At 35.2% G+C, this 23,538-nt stretch overlaps 1 protein-coding gene across 1 annotated transcript in view; it reads left to right on the top strand.

The window, feature by feature from the left end:
* Positions 1 to 22,911, top strand: part of TMEM68 (transmembrane protein 68) — a 49,922-nt gene extending 27,011 nt beyond the window's left edge. The window contains exons 5-8 of the mRNA XM_037028563.1: positions 234 to 427; positions 6,944 to 7,004; positions 9,068 to 9,207; positions 21,828 to 22,911. Coding sequence (XP_036884458.1) covers positions 234 to 427; positions 6,944 to 7,004; positions 9,068 to 9,207; positions 21,828 to 21,932 — 500 coding nt within the window. The 3' untranslated portion in view covers positions 21,933 to 22,911. The remainder of the gene's footprint in view (positions 1 to 233; positions 428 to 6,943; positions 7,005 to 9,067; positions 9,208 to 21,827) is intronic.
* The last annotated feature ends 627 nt before the right edge of the window (positions 22,912 to 23,538 follow it).

Genomic DNA, 23,538 nt, shown 5'->3' with positions numbered 1-23,538 from the left:
AGGTGATCACTAAGAAGGTGATCAATAGTCAGTGATCAAGAAGACATAGCTATAACTTTACCAGCAATATTAATCTTAGGTTAACCTGAGAGTTCTTGTTGCTTTTTAAAAAGTAAAAAGGAGTATACTGACTTAAGTATACATAGTAAATTTTGTAGGTTGTGGAGATGTTTGCTCTTGAAGAACTGGACAAGAAGTACTAAGATGTATATTCATGCTAATATTTCTTACAGGGTTTAGTTTATTGCTTGATGTATTTTGTGCTCTACATGGACCAAGAGAAAAATGTGTTGAAATTCTGAAGAGTGGTCACTTGTTAGCTATTTCACCAGGTGGAGTTCGGGAAGCCCTGCTTAGTGATGAAACCTACAACATCGTATGGGGCAATCGTAAAGGCTTCGCTCAGGTTGCAATTGATGCAAAAGTGGTGAGTTGTATACAACTAATTACTAAAGTAAAGCTAGGTTGAATTTATAATAAATGCTTAAATAGTGAGCCAAAATATGTAAGAACTTATATAGTGTCATTGAAGTACTTTAAAAATTAGTGTAGACACCTCTTAAAAGAGAGTTAACTATAGAGAAATGTTCCTGTGGATGGCAAATATCCAGCAAAATTTTATCTTACATTTCAAAATACAGCATTTTATTCAGATTTATAAAATTCTTTGTACTCCTTTAGATATCATTGTTTTCATAAGTAATAAGCAGTCCACTTCTGTGGATTTTAATCCTTTTGTGTGATTGAGTTGGCATATTTCAGTGATGATTATTGGTTGGTTTTATTGCATTTCTTTTCTCTGTGACCAATTTATATAACAATAAGACTCAAATAATATGTAACTCATCATTTTGTGTCAGGAAATGTGATAAAAATGTCATAAAATTATCTAACAGTATGAATAAAACTGAGAAGTAGATATTGATGTAATTTAGATATCCAAAAAGACTATGAATGAATTTGTCAGTAAAATTAAATGATCCTCTGGGATTCACTGTAATTATTCTACTTCGTAGACTGAAAAATGTGAATGCCATTTTATCCTTTTCCGTTGCTTCGGGAAGTATTTCTCAGCTTTTTGGTGTCCATGTTGTACTTTATCCTATGAAACATTTACTACTTATGGAATGTTTCTTCTTTGTTTTCTGTTTGTTTTAATTTTAGATTGTCTGGTAGAAAAAGAAATCGCAGTACCTTGGACGAGGTGTGTTCTTTTTCTAGGCCAGTCAGTCAGTTAGAGGCAGCTGCCAGTGCATTCACGTTTCAGGTTTTTGTACCCACTGCTGCCGCACAGGGAGCCGTCTGCACCCTTAGCTTGTCTGTTCGTCTTGCAAATACAGATTGTTGATTCAAAAAATAAAACCTAATGGATAAGTTACTCCAACCCAAGGTCAATATTTGAAGAAGAGTGAAAGTTTTCTCTACATTTTTTAATTGCAGAGTTGCAGTAAATTCAAATGCGTTGAGCTCTAGTCTCCCCTGTACACATGTATATATAACTCCTAGAAGTAAGTTATTACTGTATAGTACTTTAGTAATGTGGTCCTAGTATAAGAGTTAATGGACTTGCCCAAGTGTTTAATAATACACAACATAAAAACTTAAATACTACTGTCCTGTAGTAGATTATAAACTTTCTGAGGACAGACCATCTTGTTATATTCTAAGTCCCTAGTATAATGACTGACACTCAGTAAGCTATTTGTATTCATTAACTTAAATTGATTTTTTAATACAATGTTAAACAATACTAGAAAGGAGCCTTTTGTTTTAAACATTTTTTTATTGTTCAAGTATAGTTTTCTAGAAAGGAGGCTTTTGAATTCAATTTTATAATAATATCAGTGATACAGAAAATTAATTTATAGTACATTTTATTGACTTGGACACTGGCTCACAGTGTCCACAGCATTATGGGTTTGATAAGATACATTCACACAGACTACCGAGTCCTGTGGAGGAAAAGGGATAGCACGGCTACTCCCTCAAGGCGGGAGCGCCTCAGAGCGGCCTGGCCACTCTCTCAAGGAAAGAGTGCGTTGACCCTTGCCTGGACAGGCTTTTATTGGGTTCAGTTAGCACAGGAATATAGGTAAAGCTCATTAATTATTATCAGGCAGTAAGGATGAAACAATAGATAGCATGCAAAGACCTCTGAAGGCCTATTCTGAGTCAGGGTGTGTTGGCTAAAGTGCTATAAAACTTTGGGAAACAAACTCATTTCCTGCCTGGACCCTTATTATTTAGTTGAGAGCATTCTTAGCAAAGCAAATTTTACAGGAGTTTATGTATTCTTTTGCAGGCCTGATTACCTGGGGAACCCACTCTTCCCAGCATAGGGCTGCACCGCCCTCTGTCATTGTTTCAGGCTTACGTCAGGCAGGAGAGGTAAAGCAGCCAAGAGATTAGGAGACTTCTCACAGACAGAATGAAGACTCAGGCTTTGTCAAAATCGAGGTGCGAGGGTCCATCACCCCCTTTTGCAATATCCCCCCAAGTCCTTCCCTGGGGCCACCATGTGATCATGCCTGTCTTAGGTTGTTCCCCTCTAGGGAATCTTACCTGTCATTGGCTAACTGATCAAGCATTGGGGGCCAGTTAAGGAAAAAGGAGCAGAAGCAACACTCCTGCCAGGGAGATAGCTTTGTCTCCTTGTGGCTTATGGTCCGAAAGTCGCTCACTCGGCCTTAGCCTTGGTGGGGTAACAGCTCCTGAAATAAAGCAGAGCGGCTCCCAACAATTTACCAAAAATTCATAAGTACTAATGTAGAAAACAAAACCTTAGGCTATATAAATAGTATAGAATACAGAAGGATATATACACAGTTGTATAAAAATGAAGGGTATATAATATATAATTGAACAATGACAAAAGCTAAACTCTATTCAAAAATAGTTCAATTTTCACATTTATATTTTGAAAGAATTATTTCCTCTAAGATTTAAGATTAAAATGTCAGATAGGTTTGGAATTATATAAATTGATCATGGGATTCTAATTTCTCATTATTAAGTTAACAGTTTTAAAGAACATTGCCTGAAAGAAAGAAATTATGTACAGAAAGAAACTCCTCCAATCCTTGAAAGTGTTTCTAGATAATTAAGATAATATATATAATTTAAAGTTTTTGTATGAAACTCGAGAAATTTTAAGAAGCAGCCTTTTACAAGTTTATAAACAAAAATCTTTAACACTGCTGATTTACAAAGAAGCATTGTAAGTTTGTTAAGTCTTGTACCACCCCAACCTTTTGTAGTACTTTTAAAGGCTTTCTGTTGGTACTCCTGTATAGTAAGTAGGTGACATGTAATTATTCCAATGTTGCAGATGAGGAAACACAGGCACACAGAGATGAAGGGTTGGAGGGATCGGGTCACACAGCAAGGCAGAAGCAGAGCACGCAGTTCAGGACTGCAGGCAGCCAGTGCTGTTGCCATCACTGACTGCATTTCACAGTGAGTCTGCTGACCTTGAGATTAGAGGGGCCTTCCCCATACGTGAGGGAAGTATTTCGATTATATATGGGTGTAGTTGTCAATGTCATAAGTGTCCTGACTGGAAAACCCCTCCATAGGCCTCACAGAATTATCATAAACTTTGGCCAAAAATTTAAGACTATTGTTACAGTATTAACTACATTTAAATTGTGACTTAGTGACAGAAATTAAAGCAAAAAAGCCTAGATCATCAATGCAAGCTCACAAAATATTGTTTAGAAAATATTTAAAGTTCATCTGAAAGTTATAGCTTTTGGATATAGTATAAATCACTCTTTGTGAATTCCTCAGAATTATGACTTGAATAAGAATTTTTAGGTAACTTCATCTTTAAATAAGTTGGAATAATATTAGCCTGTTTAGTTGGAAAACAAATAACAGATATAAAAGAAAATAGTATTTGTTCCAATAAAATTTTTGTATGTATTATTTCAGCTTATTAAAAAAATCTTTGAGATATGATCATTAGTAGCCCTGTTTTAACATGATGAAACTGAGATTTAGATATGGTAAGTAACTTGTCCAGTGGTTCCCACTTTTTTTTAATGGCAAAGTTAAGACTCCAAGACCATGAGACTGATTCTCCAAGAACAATTTTAACAAAATACATGTTCTCTTTTGTACATGTGTGTATATGCATACATAAAGAGACACATGTATACATGTAAAGAGAATGCGGTGCTAGGTTACTTATGCAACTACCTTGTATACAAAGTATGCACAAGGAAAGGAATGAATAATTGTACTACAACATCAAGTTGTAACAAGGTAACATTTGTAGTTTTAAGGCTGTAGCTTGAATGCAAATTTAGGAAAAATGTGCCCAAAATGTACTCTGGAATACTGAGCCTGCTAGAGTAAGCTTTCTCCTGTTTAGTAGGTTCTAGAAATGTCCAGCTTCTGGAAAATTAGCTATTTAAAGGATGATATGTTACTTGAAGAGTATTTAAATAGTGCACACTTCAATACGAACTTCTGGGATGCTTATGTTCTTTTGAATTAGTGTTTGGGTTCCTTTGGGTATATTCCCAGAAGTGGGATAGCGGGGTCAAAAGGCAGATCCATTTTTAATTTTTTGATGTATCTCCATACTTCTTTCCGTAGTGGCTGCAGCAGTCTGCATTCCCACCAACAGTACGAAAGAGTTCCCCTTCTACACATGTTATGGAACAGACCCAAGGCGGGGGGTGAACGAAAACCCCCCTCACTAGTTTTACTATGCCCACCACCAGAGGAAAGACGTTTCTCAATGCCAGAGATTTGTGAAAAGGAAAGGAAATATTTATTTAAAGCTGTACAGACTTATAGTAGTGACTTAATGTCTTCACTAAAATATTAAAGTTCTTTAGGATACCCACAGCTGCACACAGTCCTTCCTTCTCCCTCTGCTCTGGTCTGGGGTACCATATCTCAGGAAAAGAAATAGAAGTCCATGATTCAGGGTCCTGGCACCATCACCTGTGTTGCTGCCATGATCTCCAGTTAATCCAAAGCCATGTGGCACCTTCTCATGGCCCACCAGCAAGAGTCCTTTCACCCCATTTCTTCCAGGCAAAGTCTTTCCTGCTTCCTAAGCCACATGGCAAAAGGGAGCACCCCAAAGCCCTATGGTCCTCACTCTCACCAAAGCTGCAGGGTCCCTACTCAGCCAAAGCTGTGTGGTTCTCTCTAGGCATGGCTGCTGTGCCTGGGGTTTAAATCCCAGCGCCAGTCTTTCTCTGCAGCCCCATTTCCAATTCCCCCCACAGTCAGTTACACCTACCAGCATTCCTGTATTCTTCCAGCTTTTCTGGGCTGCCACCATAAGTCTGAGCAGGTGTGGCCCCATGGCATGAAGCCAGTCATCTCCAAGATCTCACATAGGCGCTGTAACCTGGAGGAGTTGCCTCCCAGTTACATCTTGAGTGGAAGTCACTTCCATCCCCCTGGCTCAAAGCACAGCCACAGGTATTTAACATATCCATGAAACCAATGGAAGGTTATAGATTTCTTAAATGACCATGCCAGAGGTTAACTGCAAAGCTGTTGCTATAGAAAACAGCTCTGAATGGCTCTCCTACATGTGTCCCGTCCCCCAGCTCAGACTGGTCGGGGTGAGGACATCATATATATATTTTTCTAATGTTTCCTGGACCCCATTGCAAATCCCTATTTGGGGCCCCCCTCTTGGCTGCACCCTGTTACATACATACTGACTTCTTTTCTTTACATGACCTCTCTTTTTCCTAACTGGTGTTAAGATTACTGCTGCCTATATCTGACCTTTTATATTCAGAGAATGGATTAATACATTGAAACCATTGTCTCTCTGTTCTTTTTATTTATTCCTTCCTTAATTCATCCATCATACTTCCGTTTAGCACCCACTGTGTTCCAGGTAGAAATAGGGTGCTGAGCGGATAAAATAAGGTTGAGGGCCGGCTTTGGCCTGTGGGCCTTGTGTTAGCCACGTGTGTTCTAGATGCTGGGATACAGCAGTGAACAAACAATGTGCTATCCACAGTCCTTCTCGGGGAGGGGAAAGATACAGTAAATAGAAGATCAGTTAGTTATGTGTGAGATAATGAGTTTTATGAAAAAAGCTGTATCTATAGTCTCTTTCCTTCAGTCCACCATATTTTACTGTTTTTCAAAGCTGAATAGGAATGGCTTTTTAAATTTCAGCTTATTTACATATCTCAAACCTCACTCACCAAGGCAAGTATTTCTGTATGAAGCAAATACAGATTATAAGTCAAATGACACTCACTGCCTCCACCAGTGTTTTCTATTCTAAAACCATTTCACTTGGTACATTTTGTGTATGTTTTAAAGTGTTCAGTTTTTCATCTACGTCAGTTTTACTGTGGCATAACCTCCTCATGTGATCCTTTGCTCCTTCACCCATTGTTTTATGACATTTGCTTAAGGTCTTCATTTTTTAAATTTTACTTATTATTGACATTCATAGAAAAATGAGAACCATAAACTTGTAAGAAGAAATCCTCTAAAATTAATGATGTGAAGAATTCTTTTATATATATGGTTTTCCTTTTTTTGTGGTGAGTCTTATCCTTTTCATTGATGTTGAACACTTTTAGATTTAATAAGCTCACAAAAAATGATGTTTTACTAATATTGTGACGGCATGTTGCCAAAACTTGTCATTTAAATTTATATAAATTTCCCAGTAGCGAGACTCTTTGTCTTCTAACTTTTTTGTCACTGAGCATAGCATTCAGTAACCCACTAAAACCAATTTAATTTTCAACATTTATTTTATTTTGTTAAATTATTTCTACAAATGACCAAGTTTAGTCTAAGCAACCTAGTGGTAAAAGTGTACCTTTATTTTATAAGTACTTTGTTTTCATAATCTTTAATAGTCCCTCAAAAGTTTACATTAGTAACTCAATATATTAAATAGATTAATATATTCACTTTTTAATTCACATTTTCTCTTTAGCCCATTATTCCTATGTTTACACAAAATATTCGAGAAGGATTTAGATCACTTGGAGGAACAAGTAAGTTCTGGTTCATATGGTTTTTCTAATTATACTGTAATATTTATAATACAGTATTTTATTTTATTTTTTGGTTTCTTTTTTAAGTTTTCATAATGTAATATTTTAAATATTTGGGCTTTTGAACCCATGAAGGGTTCAAAATGTAGATGTTTTCCTATTTAAAGGCTAAATAACTGGTTCTAAGTAATGGCAGTCCTTAAATGTTGGATTTTTGTCTCTTAAACATACTGAAGCTTGTTTTTCATGGACTTTTTAAAATTACAGAGTAAATTATGTAGTTTACTTGCATTAAAATATGTTGTTGAAGGTTAGGACAGATTTACGTATAACTCAGACCATCTTCCTAACTCACCACTGAAGAAGTTACAGCTTTAACAATGGATGACAATATGATACTGAATTAAGGTGAATAACCTAAAGAAATATAATTTGCCTTGGTTTTATTTCTTGATTTGTTACTTTTTTATTTGTTTGTTTTCAAATATTTTGAACCATGATATGCTTGCTTCTTTTTGCTGACCTTTAATTGAGCAGTAACAAAATAAGCTCCGAATCTAGTTATAGGAGTGCTATTCCTGTGCAATGTCTCTTTTCTCTTTTGAAATTTTTGTGCTTTTATTTTTTTTACTGTAAGCTTTATACATGACATTTGGTTGACTGTATTTTATATCCCTAGCATTATATTGTTAGTGTTTATATCCTCACCCAAATCCCTTTCTGAAGAACTTTAAACTTATTTCTTTTTTGTCCGACATTGCTTTGTTGTTGACATTCCATTATGTTTTATAGGTCTTACTTTTTTCTTTTCAAACTTAAGTGGAAAGGCAGATTGATGAGACATTTAACTTTTGTTTTTTTGACAGAAGTTATTTATTTTAATTTCTCACAGATCATTCTTTAGAATTTAAGTTGCATACCAGAAATTATTCTTGATTTTGCTTCTTTAATTGAAAAGTGATCTCAAAATCCTTTTATACTGCTTTAATTTTTTTTTTAACTTTGGTAGTTGAATATCAAAAATTAGTGCCTAGTGACTTTTTTTTAGTTTTTCTTTGGGCCTTACAGTGTTTCCATATGTAAACAGTGATTTAAATATCCAGTACAATTAATGATTATGTATTCCATGTTGCTTGCCTTTTTGGATTTTTTTTTTAACTTAGTCTTAAAGTATCAGTTTATTTTGCATTGTTAATACTTTTAATCTTGCTAAATTATATATACATTATCATTAGCATTAGTAATTCTTTGCTTTGTCATGATTGCCCTAATTTACAATATTTTAGTTTTTACCTAGTTTATTGATGCATTTTGGTCTCATGCTTGTGAATTTATTTTATGCTTCCATTTTTTTTTACTCATGTAAATCACATATATTTTTTAAAATCATGCTTAGTTTTTTTAAGTAGGTTTTTAAAAATCTTCACCTGAGGATATGTTTATTAATTTTAGAGAGAATGGAAAGGGAATGAAGAGAGAGAGAGAAAGAAACATCCATATGAGAGAAAGACTGATTGATTGCCTCCTGTTCATGCCCCAGCTGGGAACTGAACCCACAACCAATGTGCCCTGATCAGGAATCAAACCTGCAACCTTTTGGTGTACGGGATGATGTTCCAACCAACTTGTAATTAACTGCGCCACCCAGCCAGGGCTAAATTACATGTTTTTGAGTCTCTAGACTTTTTAGTTTCTAGTTTTTGGTTTCAGGCTTTACCCTTTGTTTTTCAATAATAGTACTTTGTTTGCCTTTAAAATTCTCATACTTTTAAAAGCTAATTTAAAAAAAATCAATAGGCCTTTTTTTGAGAATTTTTAGGTTTACAGAAAAATTGAACAGAAAGTACAGAGTACCCATAAGTTCCCTCATTACTTTCCAGTTTCTTCTATTAACTTCCTGCACATTTATGGCAACTGAGGAAAAGCTCAACTTAAAACAAAAATTACCAAGAGGTGATTTTGTTTGCCACCTTCCTCTAAACTTTACATGATTAATTTGAGAGTTTGTAGTTACATGCTCAGAATATGTAACCAATTAAATGATTTTGTTTACTTTAAAACAGGGTTATTTAGGTGGCTTTATGAAAAATTCCGCTATCCATTTGCTCCAATGTATGGAGGTTTTCCAGTGAAGTTACGCACCTATTTAGGTGATCCTATTCCATATGACCCAAAGATAACAGCAGAAGAATTAGCAGAAAAGGTAAATTATTTTTTCTTTCTTAGTCCTTTGGTAGACTTTTTTACTCTCAATATTATAATAAAATTAATTCATTAATTTATTAATTTACTTTACAAGCATGCTGTAGATCGGTGGTGATTTCTGATCACCAGGGAACATTTGCCAGTCTGGAGACATTTTTCATTGTCACAGTGGGCAGGACTTGGGAAGTGGTGGTGCTACTGCCATCTAGTGAGCAGAGGCCTTGGATGGTCCTGAACATCCTACAATGCACTGGACAGCTCCCCAGCTCCCCGCAACAAAGAACTGTCTGTTCTAAAGTATGACAAAAACAAGTCTATAAACCTTGTCATATGTCACCTGGGGCACAAAATCAACCCTGGTTGAGAACTGCTGTGCTAGAGTATTATGGAAGCACAAAGGGAAAGTATCTAAATTACTGGGTTAGCGGAAAATTTCATTTCCTTTTTTCTGTGAATGACACATTTTTCATTTTCACTGACAACTTTATTGATTTGGATATTTTGAGTATGTTGTCTATCTCCTGCATGGTATAACATTGAGTGTTCTTAATTAATGTCTCTATTTTATCTCTATCACCTTCAACTGGTCTGTCTGACCGTGGAACATCATCCAGCAAGATGCGTTTCAGTTATGTTTTTATTTCTCTTGAAATAATAAAGTGTAATATACTGAAAATGTTGCTTATTTTCCTCCATCTTCAATATTAAAATGGCTTCACAAAAGTTCATTAATTTCAATAAATTGTTTTTTTAATGCAAGCTGCTGTGACAGCTGTCATAATGCAATCTAACAAAATTGTTTCAAATGAAGTTAAAGAGAACTAAGTGCTACTAGAGCCATCTCATGGAAAAAACCAAATGAACTTTTTGGCCAACCCATAATAGGTTTGCATTTAGAAAGATTACTAGAAGCTCCATAGAAGCACTATGGAGGCTGAATTTGAGTGAGACTAGTAAAACTCAAAAAGAATAGAGACTGCTTTCTTTGTAAGTTGAAAAACTAGAAAACTGTTTAGAATGAGGGCATTTGAAAGGTGGGCATGTTTTGGATGTGTGGACTTGGCGTGGAAGACAGAGTATGAACAAAGAAACAGTGGTAGGAACTAAGTTGACTGCATATACCAATAGTTTTGAGTGGTCTGATGTGATTAGAACAGGGAGGTTGGGAAAGACTGTGTAATAAATTCTCCTCTAAGAATTTTGCAAAGCACATTAACATATTAAAGATTTTAAGAAGCCCTACAGTAGAGTGGTCTATTTAACTTTTTTTCAAAGAGCATTTTCCAATCTCATTTGACCAAAACCCTCTGTTTCTCCTTGAATAGCACTTAACAACAGCTGTGGAATAAATTTGGGATCACTAGCTTAGTGGGTATGGTTTGGTTGATGAAATTGAAAAAGTAAGTAGGAGCTACATTTTTAGGCCCTTAAGTATCATACCAGGAAATTTGTCTATCAAATATATTTAAATTAGGATAAACCTGTGTTTAGAAATGGCTCATATCAGGTGCACTCAGAATTTGTTGGCTAGAGCAAGCAGATGTATAATCTCTTCCTCTGCAATGGTTTGTGTTGATACTAGCAACTGTGATAACTTAGGACATGTAAATTAAAGTGCCCTTTTTCAGAGCAGAGGTTATGCCTTGAATTTTTGTATTTCTAGTTCCTAGTACAGTATTAGGTAGTTATATCTGAATAAATGTTTGATGAATGAATGAATTAGGTAATGATCTTATCTACTTGAAAGGTAGAGGAAGGTACAGATTTGAGAGATTTTACAGAGATAGAATGCACCAGACTTGAAAACTAATTCTGTATAATTCTATATAATGATAGCTATGCATACACTTTCAAGGTCTGTCCAGAAAGTATCCAGCCATCTAATAAGAAAAATGGAAGCATTTATTGAAGAGGATACAAGATACAAGAAACATTATACATAGGGCCATGACACCTCTGTCCCCTTCAAAGCAGACACCTTGGGACCTCACAGAGTTCTCTCAGTCACCATCAGCTGCCCTGTCATATTTTACTGAATTTCATTGATGGTCTGAAAACCCTTCCCTTTCAAAGGTAGTTTTAAATATTGGGAAAAGCCAGAAGTTTCAGGGTGCAAATCTGAGTGGTAGAGGGTCTGGGTCACCTGGGTAATTTGATGTTTTCCCTCAAAACCCTGTGCAAGGTGTGATGTATATGAGTGGGTGTGTTGTCATGTTAAAGTTGGCAATCACCAGCTGCCCATAGCTGTGGCTTTCTGAATCATCCAAATAGTTTCTGCAGAAGAATGTTCAAGCTTAACACAAAATTTGAACAGATTTGTTGCTCTACTTGCTCAGTCATTTTGAATGGGATAGCCTCAGAGTACACATGCTCACTCAGCAATGTCTGTTGCCCCCATTGGCTAGTATGGTGAAGTCACCATTGTTCACGTATGTGTGTCCCAGTCTACTCTTCTTGGCCAGCGGGTTACATCAGTTTTGTGCAAATCATTCTTGTTATATTAACAATGGTTTGACTTTTTCTGGACAGACCTCATATATATGTAGGTTTTTGGAAATATTTTACTCAAGTTTGGGAAAGAAGTCAGAACTGGTGATGGTTTGTAAGTCATTTGCCCTGACATAATTACTGGAGCCATGAGCTATACAGGGCAGGTTAGAGAACAAAGAGAACTAAAGGCAGATTGTAGAAGATACAACATTTAAGGAACAGGTGATGGGAAACAACCCAAGCTGGCTGAAAGGGAAGTAGCAGAGAGGTAGGAGAACAAGTACAATTATGTGAGAGAAGTCAGCAGGTGAAGTTTTTTAAAAAGTGGGAATGATCAGTAGTACTATTCGTTTCTGCAAAGAGATAAAGAGACATGAGATAAGTCCACTCAGTTTGCAATTATACTTTTCTGAGAGTATGAAAGAAACTACATAAAAGGCAATAAGTGTTATATCATTGAATCTCCTAGAAAATAAGATGAATATGCTATGCTTTTTATATAGATAGTTTGATTTCTTTAAAAAAAATTTTAATTGTGGTAAAAACATATAATGTAAATTTATCAACTTAACCATTTTTAATTTAAATGTATGGTTCAATAGAGTTAAATATACTAAACATTGTGCAAATAATCTCTAAAACCTTTTTATCCTGCAAAACTGAATCTCTATACCTAGTGAACACCAACTGTTTTTTTTTTCTTTCCTTCTTCCTTTCCCCTTTCCCTTTCTTTTCCTTTCCTTTCCCTTCTTTCTTATCGTATATATCCATCAACACTTTATTCTGATTCATGATAATGGACTACACAATATTTTTCCCCAAACTATATTGAGATGTAATTGAAATATAACATTGTGTAAGTTTAAAGTATACAGTGTGAAGATTTGATACATGTATATATTGCTAAATGATTATCACACAAAGGTTAACACATCCATCATCTCCATAATTACCTTTTCTTTGTGTGTGCTGAGAATATTTATGATCTGTTCTCTTAGCAACTCTCAAATACATAATACACTATTGTCAACTAGAGTCACCATGCTATGCATTAGATCCTCAGAACTTAATTTATCTTATAGCTGGAAGTTTGTATCCTTGACTAACACCTCCCATTTCCCCACAGCCCAGCCTCTGGCAACCACCATTCTGTCCTGTGTTTCCATGAGTTCAGCTTTTTTAGGTTCCGCATACAAGTGAGATCATACACCAGCTTCCCATTTGTCCTCCCCCAGGTCCCTGGCAACCACCATTCTAAATACCTTCTGTTACTATTTTGACTACTTTAGAAACTTCATATAAGTGGAATCATAACGTTATTTGCCTTTTTGTGACTGGTTTATTTCACTCCTCAAGGTTTATTCATATTGTAGCGTGTGACAGGATTTCCATTTTTTTAAAGGCTGGTTAATGTTCCATTGTATGTATATGCCGCATTTTGTTTATCCGTTTATCCATTCATTTATTGATGGACAATTTGGTTTGCTTCCACTACAGTGAACCTGGGTGTGCAAATATGTTTTCAAGATCCTGCTTTGAATTCCTGTGGATATCCCCTCTACCCAAAATGAGATTGCTGCATCATATGTGGAAGGGAGAAACTAGTTTTTCCCTTCTGTGTAGGGAAGGACTATGATACCAAAAGCATAGGCATCAAAAACATGTCTCTTTCCTGTCTTTCTTTCATCTGTGTGTACTCTTACACAGAACACTTGTGACACTCTTGTCACCAGATGGTTGGAGGTTCTTCCCACATGAAGCAATTCTCTGACACCAGCTGGATGTCTTACAATTTAACTCAGTTCTGACACAATCTGCCTAGAGATGCCGATGGAAAGTAGCAGGTCCCTAGGTCCTACAACTTCTGTCCTGTTTGGCTACAAATTGAAAGTTCCCACAACTCCCTTCTCAGGTTTAATTAATTTGCTAGAGTGGCTCACAGAACTCAGGGAGACACATTTACCAGTTTACTAAAGATTATGATAAAGGACAGAGGTAAACAGCCGGAGGAAGAGATACACAGGGCCAGGTCTGGGATTGTCGCAACCACAGGAGCTTCTGGTCCCATGGAGATAGGTGCATCACCCATCTGGTGTAGATGTGTTCACACACCTGTAAGCTTCCTGAACTCTGTACTATTGGGATTTTTTGAAGGCTTCCTTACATAGGCATGATCAATTATAACCTCCATTTCCATCCCCTCTCCCCTTTCTGGAAACTGAGGAATGGAGCTGAAAATTCCAAGCTTCAAACCGTGGCTTGGTCATCCTGATGACCAGCCCTCATCCAGGAGCCCACCCACAGTTGCCTCAATAAAACAAAAGACACTCCTATAACCCAGAAAATTACAAGGGTTTTTGGAGCTGCTGCCAGGAACCAGGGACAGAGATCAGTATGTATTTTCTATATTTCACAATGTGATTATTCTATTTTTTAAAAAATTAAAAAAAGGTTTTATTTATTTTTAGAGAGAGGGGAAGGGAGGGAGAAAGAGAGGGAGAGAAGCATCGATGTGTGGATGCTTCATGCATGCCCCCAACTGGGGACCTGGCCCACAACCCAGGCATGTGCCCCGACTGGGAATTGAACCTGCAACTTTTTGGTTCTCAGTCTGGTACTCAGCCCACTAAGCCACATGAGCCAGGGCTCTATTTTTAATTTTTTGAGAAACCTCCTCCATACTATTTTCCATACTGGCTATGCCATTTTACATTCCCATCTACAGTGCATAAGGGTTCCAATTTTTCCACATCCTTGCCAAAACTTTTTTTTTTTAAGCTTCAACTAGAATTTTATTAGAGTACTTAAAAAACTTGTTATTTTTTATTTTTTATAGTAGCCATTTTAATGAATTTGAGATGGTATCTCATTTTAATTATAATTTGCATTTCTCTGATGATTAGTGCTGTTGAGCATCTTTTCATTTGCTTAACCACTTGTATGTCTTCTTTGGAGAAATGTCTGTTCAAATCACCCATTTTCTAATTGTATAATTTGGGGTCTTTTTTATTGTTGTTGAATTGTGGATTTCTTTGTATATTCTGTGAGGTGAATAACATGGTAACCACTGCACTACGAAAGCTCTTTATATTCTGGATATTAAGCCCTTATTGCAGGGGTGTCAAACTCATTTTCACCAGAGGCCACATCAGCTTTGCGGTTGCCTTCAAAGGGCCAAATGTAATTTTAGGGCCGTGTAAATGTAACTAGTCCTTGACAGCTAGGTGAGAGCTTGGCACAGCCACCGTGTAGAAACAAGGTGCCGGGCAGGATAAAACAAGGTTCGGCCCTCAGGCCTTGTTTGCCACCTGTGCCTTATTAGACATACGGTTTGCAGATATCTTCTCTCATTCCATAGGTTCCTTTTAACCCTGCTGATTATTTCTTTTGATGTGCAGAAGTTTTCCACTTTGATATAGTCCCATTTGTCTATTTTTCTTTTTTACACCTGTGCTTTTGGTGTCATAGTCAAGAAATTATTGCCAAATTTAATACCATGATGCTTTTCTCCTGTGAGTTTTATAGTTTTAGGTCCTTTTTTCCTACCTTGTTTTTTATTGTTGTCTACTACAATTGCTCCAATTCGTTTCCCTTCCCCCCCTCCACCCAGCCCACCCTTCTCTCCCACTGTCAATCTTTTCTTTTGTCTATGTCCATAGTCATTCATACATGTTCTTTAACTAGTCCTTTTCCCTTCCTTCCACCATTTTCCTTTTCCCTTCTCTCCTCCGACAGATACGGTCTGTTCCATGTTTCCATGTCTCTGGTTCTGTGGTTCTCATTAGTTTGTTTTGTTCATTAGATTCCAGTTTTAAGAGAGGTCATATGGTATTTGTCTTTCACCAAAAAGTGTTTGGCTTATTTCACTTAGCATAATAGTCGTCAGTTCCATCCACACTGATGCAGAAGGTAGAACTTCTTCCTTTCTGCTGCGTAGTATTCCATTGTATAAATGTATCACAGTTTTTTACTCATCTACTGATGGGCACTTGGGATGTTTCCAACACTTGGCTATTATAAATAGCACTGCTATGAACATAGGGGTGCATACGTTATTTTGAATTGGTGTTTCAAGATTCTTATGGTCTGTTCCCAGCAGTGGAATTGCCGGGTCAAAAGGTGGTTCCATTTTTAATTTTTTTAGGAAATTCCATACTGTTTTCTGCACTGACTGCACCAGTCTGCATTCCCACCAACAGTGCACTGGGGTTCCCTTTTCTCTACATCCTCACCAGCGCTTGTTGCTTGTTGCTTGTTGCTTGTTGATTTATTAATGATGGTCATCTGACAGGTGTGAGGCGATATCTCACTGTGGTTTTAATTTTCATCTCTCCGATGGCTAGTGATGCTGAGCATTTCTTCACATGTCTATGAGCCATGTGTATGTCCTTCTTGGAGAAGTATCTGTTAAGGTCCTTTGCCAATTTTTTAATTGGATTGTTTGTCTTGATAGTGTTCAGTCATATGAGTTCTTTATCTATTTTGGAGATTAAGCCCTTGTCCAATGTATCATTCGTAAATATGTTCTCCCAAACAGTCTGTTCCCTTTTCCTATTTAATGATGGTCTCTTTAGTCATGCAGAAACTTTTAAATTTGATATAGTCCCATTTATTTATTTTTTCTTTCATTTCCCTTGCCTTAGGAGATATATTGGCAGTAATATCACTACATGGGATATATGAAAATTACTGCCTATGTTTTCTGCTAGGACTTTTATGGTATCACAACTTATATTTAAGTTGTTTATTCTGGTGTGTGGTGTAAGTTGGTCGTCTAGTTTCATTTTTTTGCATGTACCAGTCCAATTCTCCTAACACCATTTATTGAAGGGACTGTTTTTACTCCATTGTATGCTGATGCCCCTTTGTCAAATATTAATTGACCATCGAGATGTGGGTTTATTTCTGGGCCCTCTGTTCTGTTCCACTGATCTGTGTGTCTGTTCTTATGCCACTACCAGACTGTCCTGATTACAGTGAGCTTGTAGTATAGTTTGATATTAGGTATTGTGATCTCTCCAACTTTGTTCTTTCTCAGGATTGCTGAGGCTATCTGGGGTCTTTCTTGGTTCCATATCTTTTTTGGAATATTTGTTCTAGATCTTTGAAATATCCACTGGTATTTTAATAGGAATTTCATTGAATGTATAGATTGGTTTGGATAATATGGACATTTTAATGATGTTAATTCTTCCAATCCATGAGCTCAGTATATGCTTTCATTTATTTGTATCTTCCTCAGTTTCTTCAGTGTTTTATAGTTTTCCCAGTACAGGTCTTTTAGTTTTAGGTCTTATGTTTAGCTTTTCAGTACATTTGGAGTTAACTTTTATATGTAATATGAGGTCCACCTTCTTTTTTTTTAACATGTGGATATCCAATTTTCCCACTACCCGATGAAGAGACTGTCCTTTCTCATTATGTGGTCTTGGCACTCTTGTCAAAAGAACATTTATCATACATGCAAAGGTTTATTTCTGGGCTATTTTGTTCCGTTGGTTCATAATATTTGTCTTCATGCCAGTTTTCATTAGTGTAGCTTTGTAGTATGTTTTGAAATCAGGAAGTGTGAGGCCTGCAACATTGATTTTCTTTTTTCAGTTCCAAATCATTTTGGCTATTCAGTGTCTTTTGACATTTCTTATGAATTTTAAGATGTCTGTTTGTACAAAAATGCTGTTGGAATTTTAATAGAGATTGTGTTGAGTGTGTAGATGTCTTTGGATAGTGTGGTCATCTTAACAATATTAAATCTTCCAAATCTATGAATACAGGATATCTTTCCATTTATTTGTGTCTAAATTAATTTCTTTCAGCAATTTTTGTATAGTTTTCAATGTATAAGATTTTCTCTTCCTTGGTTTATTCCTAAGTATTTTATTCTTTTTGATGAGATTGTTTTTCATTTTCTTTTTCAGATTGTTCATAACGAGGGTATAGAAACACAACTGATTTTTGTGTGTTGATTTTATATCCTGCAACTTTGCAGAATTTATTAGTTCTAACAGTTCTTTGTGAAATCTTTTGGATTTCCTACTTATAAAATCATATCATCAGTGAACAAAGATAATCTCACTTCTTCTTTTCCATGTATAGTCTGATTTACTCCTCACTTCAATTTTCTAGGATAGGCTTTGTTATCACTATTTCACACGGGAATACTGGTGATTTAGTCAGCTTTGCTGGGTTATGCTCCAATAACAGCCATAGAATCTGAGAGGGTTCAGATAGTAAAACTTACTTTTTATTCATGTTATGTTTCCCCTGAGGTCCATGTGTTCTTCATCCAGGGTTCAGGCTGAAAGAACCCTGTGTTGGAGGTTGCCATTTCATGGCAAATGGAAAATGTCAGGAATGGAACTATGAGATGGCACTCAAAGCTTCTGTTTGGAAGTGACTCACTCACTTTCACTGACATGTTATTGGCCAAAGCAGTCACATGGCTACACTGGATTCTAGTGGAACAGGACCTGGACTCCTTCTTCAGATAAGGCCCAGAACAGGTGGTGGGAATGCATGAATGTGTTATGGTCTGACTCAGCAAAGTCAGACACTTAGAAAAGGATGACTACCTGAACCAACTATAATGTTACATTAGATGATACTATTCAAATCAAATAGCTGCTACATGGGAAGTTTCAGGAAGGTAACGTTAATGGGCCTTGTCTATGAACTTGTCTATTTTTAGAAAACTTACCTCCAGTTATTCTAATGGTTCATTAAGTACACTCACAGTTTATTGCTCTTTTTTGTTTTAAAAGTAAAACTTTATGACACTGATTTTCAGGATTAGGACATGCTCTCTGCAAAGCATGACTCTTTCTCTCATCCTGAAGCGATGCCTTCCTAAGATAGCTGCAGGAGTCCACCAGGCTGAGACCTCACCCTGTGACATCGCTTCTCTATTGTTAACATGGCACATTTCTTTGCTGTCCTCTAACAAATGTATTCTCCTTTAGGATATAACCGAGTTGTTTTGTTCTTTTTCAATTTTTTTCTTCCTATCTATTAGGATTTAAATGGGTCAGAGCTAGTTAGAAATACTTCACAGATATTGTCTTTTTTTTTATGGTCAAAATAGAAGCTGATGGGGAGAGAGGGGAAGAAAAGCCTGACCTTATTTCAAAGGTTTCTTTTAAGTTTGAAATTAAACAAATTCTATTCCCTTTCTTTTCTCAGTTAAAGAGGATGTATTATTGATAGTTGAATTCCAGTGACTTGATTTTTTCATATGAGGATTTTATATGAAAAAAAATTTCTCCCTCTTCGTATGTGTGTTACTTACATATATACATACATATATGTAAGTTTCACATATATACATATATAAGCTTCATCGTGTGTGTGTGTGTGTGTGTGTGTGTGTGTGTGTGTGTGTGTGTAGGCTTCACCAATTCAAACTTAGCAAGAAAGGAAATGTCTTTCTGGACCATTGAAATATCTTAGTTATTATCTCCAGTTACTTCATGTACTTTATTATCAGTACTTAAGTTAGCAGAAGCAGCTGACTAAAGCACAGTTTAATAGAATTTCTTGAGGGAATGTACTTAAGTATCTTGTTGCCCCAGCCGTATTTTTTACTGTTAAGTTATTATTGAACTAAAGTGTACCTGAAATAAAGAATACTTGAAATTTTCCTTTTGTAAATACATTGTTATGATTTTCTAATCTTCATTGTTAATAAAATTATAAACAAGAACATAATGATCCCTGGATTATTACACATTCAAAATGACTAGCATCCAAATTAATGTGGAAATAAACCTCATTTTAAAAATGGGTAATAGACTATTCAGGCATTTGATTGTGGAGAACCATTTTGTAAACACTACATCTAAATTAAAATCCATTGCACTAATATTGAAGAGGACATTTGGGATATTTCCTTAAAGTTCTCTCAGTCTTAATTTCTCCGTTGTTTTGTTTCCATGTTTACAATGTCTGTTTCTGTCTCTACTCCTCTCACTCTACATCCTCATACTCACATCCACGTAGGCATCTAAGTACAGATTCACTTACATGTATGTACGTTTTATATATATGTATGTATGTATGTATGTATGTATTATTAAGGTAGAAGGAAGATGGAGAGACGTGGACTGATCTGAGTAGTATTGGGGAGGTGATACTAATGGTTGCTACTGATGGAATGGCTGTTGTGAGTTGTGAGGTTGACTCTGGGGCTTCAGCTTACCTGGCTAGATTTATGTATCATTGGCTGTAATAGGGAGGGAACTCAGGAAAGGACGACATTTGAGGGGGAAAGAACGTTAGTTTAGTCTTAAGCAGGTTTGAGGTGCCTTTAAAACAATCAAGGGAAGTTATATTTAACATTTCTATTTGAAATTGAGTGGCCTGGAGATACAAATTTGGAGTCATCAGCAAATGGATGGTAATTAAAGCTGTGGAAATGAGTAAGATTACTGAACCTTTGAAGAATAAATCTGTGCCTGATTTGGGGGTTATAAATCTACAGAAGGAGATTGAAAGTGAGCAACCTGAAAGCTAGACGAAACTAGCTTTTCCTCTCATGTTTATCAGTAGTTACAGGAGTAAGATCAAGGGTGATTGACAGGTCACATAAGATTAAAAGAATGATTATTGGGTTTAGTGACCCGAGGGGATCATTGGTGATCTTTGCAACAGTTGTATTTTCTTGATACATAGTCCTTATATTTCTTCATCCTCAAATCCTTTCTTGGCCCCTCAGTTCATACTAAACAACATCTATACTTTTCCACTTGGTGTTTAACTCCCTTTATGATTTAATAGAATACTAATTTTAAAGCCTTATGCAACCCAGCTTATTATGAACACATACCTGAAACTCTAGCCAAACTCTCTACCTTGCCATTCCTTCTACAGTTAGTTGTTTTCCTGTGGTCTCATCTCTCATGCTTTTTCATTCACTGTTACTGAGATGTTACTGGTCTCTGGAGACTCAAACTAAACCTCGTTGATGTGTTCTTCCCTGGTTCTTGCCCACCAAATGGGCCCACAAGTCTGAACTTCAAATACTTTCTTTTCACATCTCAGATGATACATGTCGCAAATGATCTTACGTTGTAAATACTTTGTACTTGATTATGCTTATGAGCTCCTTGAGATTTGAGCTTTGTTTTGCTGATGTTATAGCTTCTAAAGCACCTAATATTTTTTTGAGGAAGTGAATAAAATTTTAAAAACATACTTCATAGAACACAACCTATATGTTACTCACCTGAAGACATAGTTTCAATTTCCTTAAATCCTTATGATAACTGTATAAAATAGTTCCATTTCACAGATATGAAAATCTGTAGTTTCGAGAGGCATATTTTTAAAATTCATCTTTGGGCTAGGGCTTATTACTTATATTTAAATAGAGGGATTTCCAAGGTTTTAAAAAGAAGTCTCATTGAAAGGTTAGCATCTGAAAGGAAGCATGTATACTTGTGCATGCATGCACGATATACGTGCGTAAACTTTTTTTTTTGACAGCCACAACTGATTTCAAAGTAAAAATTTGAAATTTGTTGAAATTTGTCATGAACTGAATGGGAAACAAATAGTTTTGATTTCTTGAAATATCCAAATGACTTTTCTATTCTTATGATTTAATTTAAATTCTTTTTAAACTGTCTAGACATTTAGGTAATGAACTAAAGTATATCAGCTCATTCATTTATAGTTTTCCTCACTTTTTCCTTTTTCATTGCCTGAAATAATTTTTTGGTGTCTATGGTGATGAAAGAAAAATATACAACAGTTTATTAATGGATAGAAAGGAGTAAAACTTCCATTTGTCTACCAGAAAATTTCCTGCTACTTTTGTTCATTTGAGTTTTTCCCTTTACTTCTTTTAAAAAGTGTGAGAGGCATTGCTGTACGCAGTGCTGTAGAAATGTTAGTATATATCTCTGGTGTAGGAAATACCCAGGTGGACAATACTGTAATTCAAGCATAATAAAGTAAGTATAAGAAATATCCTATGGTTATTCTGAGAAGAAAACCAATAATTCTGAAGAGAAATGGGTGCTAAATTAGGGATGATTTCTTAAAAGTAATAGTACATTAAAATCTTTACAAAATAAATGATCTCTGTTGAGAACTAAAAGAATAATGGCTTTTCTGTTATTTTCTTGATAGACGAAGAATGCTGTTCAAGCTTTGATTGATAAGCATCAAAGAATACCAGGAAACATTATGAGTGCTTTGTTAGAACGTTTTCATAAAAATCAAAAGCTCCACTAGAAGGCGATTCGGTACATTTATATTAATATGTTTGTGTGTATTGTATTGTCTTCTAAATTTTGTAAATTTTATAATCATGGATTATTATAAAAATCATGTTAATAAGCATCCTTTGCTGAACTCATTTAAATTGTAAATTTTGTTTTATTTAGTCATGTCAAATTTAATTCAGTACATGCCTAATAATTCAGAAAATTATCATGTTTCCTTTTATGAACTCCTAATAATGTATGATAAACATATAGATTACTAGAGTTAAGTTTATTAATAATAGCAATTTCAGTTAAACAAGTACTCCTAAATAATGAGTCTAGTTTCTGTATTTATTGCACTGAGCTAATTTTGCAAGATGGTATAACCTAGGATTAGTACAGATGCTTAAGTTAGAAAAAAGGAGCTTTTATGCCTGCCTTTCATTTCTTTCATGACCTTGGGCAAATCACATAATGTTTTTGTGCCTTGAAAATTCACTTTTTAAAAAATGTTAAGACTATGGTGAGGAATATTATCTTAAATTCTTTATATTTGTTGTGATTGTTACAGTAGAATTGAAATTATTATTGAATTAATTAAAAAGTACCAAGATCTTTCATAAGTTTATATACATATTTTGTCCATAGGATATTTAAATATTCCTTCAGGTATGATGTGAAGTTGCCAAGCACAATGACAAAGATGTACTGTCATTCAAATTGAATAAAAAAGAAATTAAGAAAAGTAAAATTTACAATTATTATTTTTAATGAGACTGTAAACAAATAATATAATGTGTTTTGTGAATTGTCAGCCCTATAATATGGCATTAATAGTGTGAAATTAAAAATCACTGTAAGGTTAAAAGTCACTGTCATGCTCTTCATTTCATGTCAGAAGCTGATTCTAGGCTGATGAAAGCAGAGTTAAAGAAAACTGCCTTTTTTTTCATATCATGGCTTATTCAGTTTGACTTTGCAACAGGTCAAATGGCTTATTGTTTCAGTAAAAATATACTTGAATGATGAATTTATGTGAACATAAAGCTTTCTGAAAAATTAATGACATTTGATTTGTTGTTTCCTTCAAATCTGAATTTTAAAAGTATTGAAACAGAATAGTTCCAGTGATCAAATGCAATATCTTCCTCTCCACTTGGATTTTTAAAATATATTTTTGTATAACAAGTATGTATATATGTATGTATATATGTGTAATATAAATAAACAAGCTACATAAAAAAGCTGAATTGTAATTCGTTTTCTTACAAAATCGAATATATGATATTTTCTTATTTTAGATGAATTTACTTCTCATCCACAGTCATATTCATGTATCTCAGCCAGAATGAATAAAACTTACTTTTTAATGTAATAAATATATTTTAATTTCAGTGAAAAGAGTCAATTAATGATTTTTGAAGCTTTTTTTTCCTTCTGGTATTTAAAATTGATAATACATTCCCAGAATGAATGAATAGATGATCATAAAATGAATGAGGTGATGTTTTGGGGTAACTATTGGGTTTTAAAAAATGAGAATACTACTCATTGATAATGCAGCAAGTTTTTAAAAAAACAGTATTTAGGTTTTCCAGCTTTATTTAAAACCTTGTTCTCTGATACTGAAAGTA

This window comes from Sturnira hondurensis, unplaced genomic scaffold, assembly GCF_014824575.4.
Source record: "Sturnira hondurensis isolate 20B ecotype Veracruz unplaced genomic scaffold, ASM1482457v3 Scaffold0020080, whole genome shotgun sequence".
NCBI classification, from domain to species: domain Eukaryota; kingdom Metazoa; phylum Chordata; class Mammalia; order Chiroptera; family Phyllostomidae; genus Sturnira; species Sturnira hondurensis.
The sequence above is the reverse complement of the archived record's forward strand: the minus strand, read 5'-3'. Positions and strand labels throughout refer to the sequence as shown.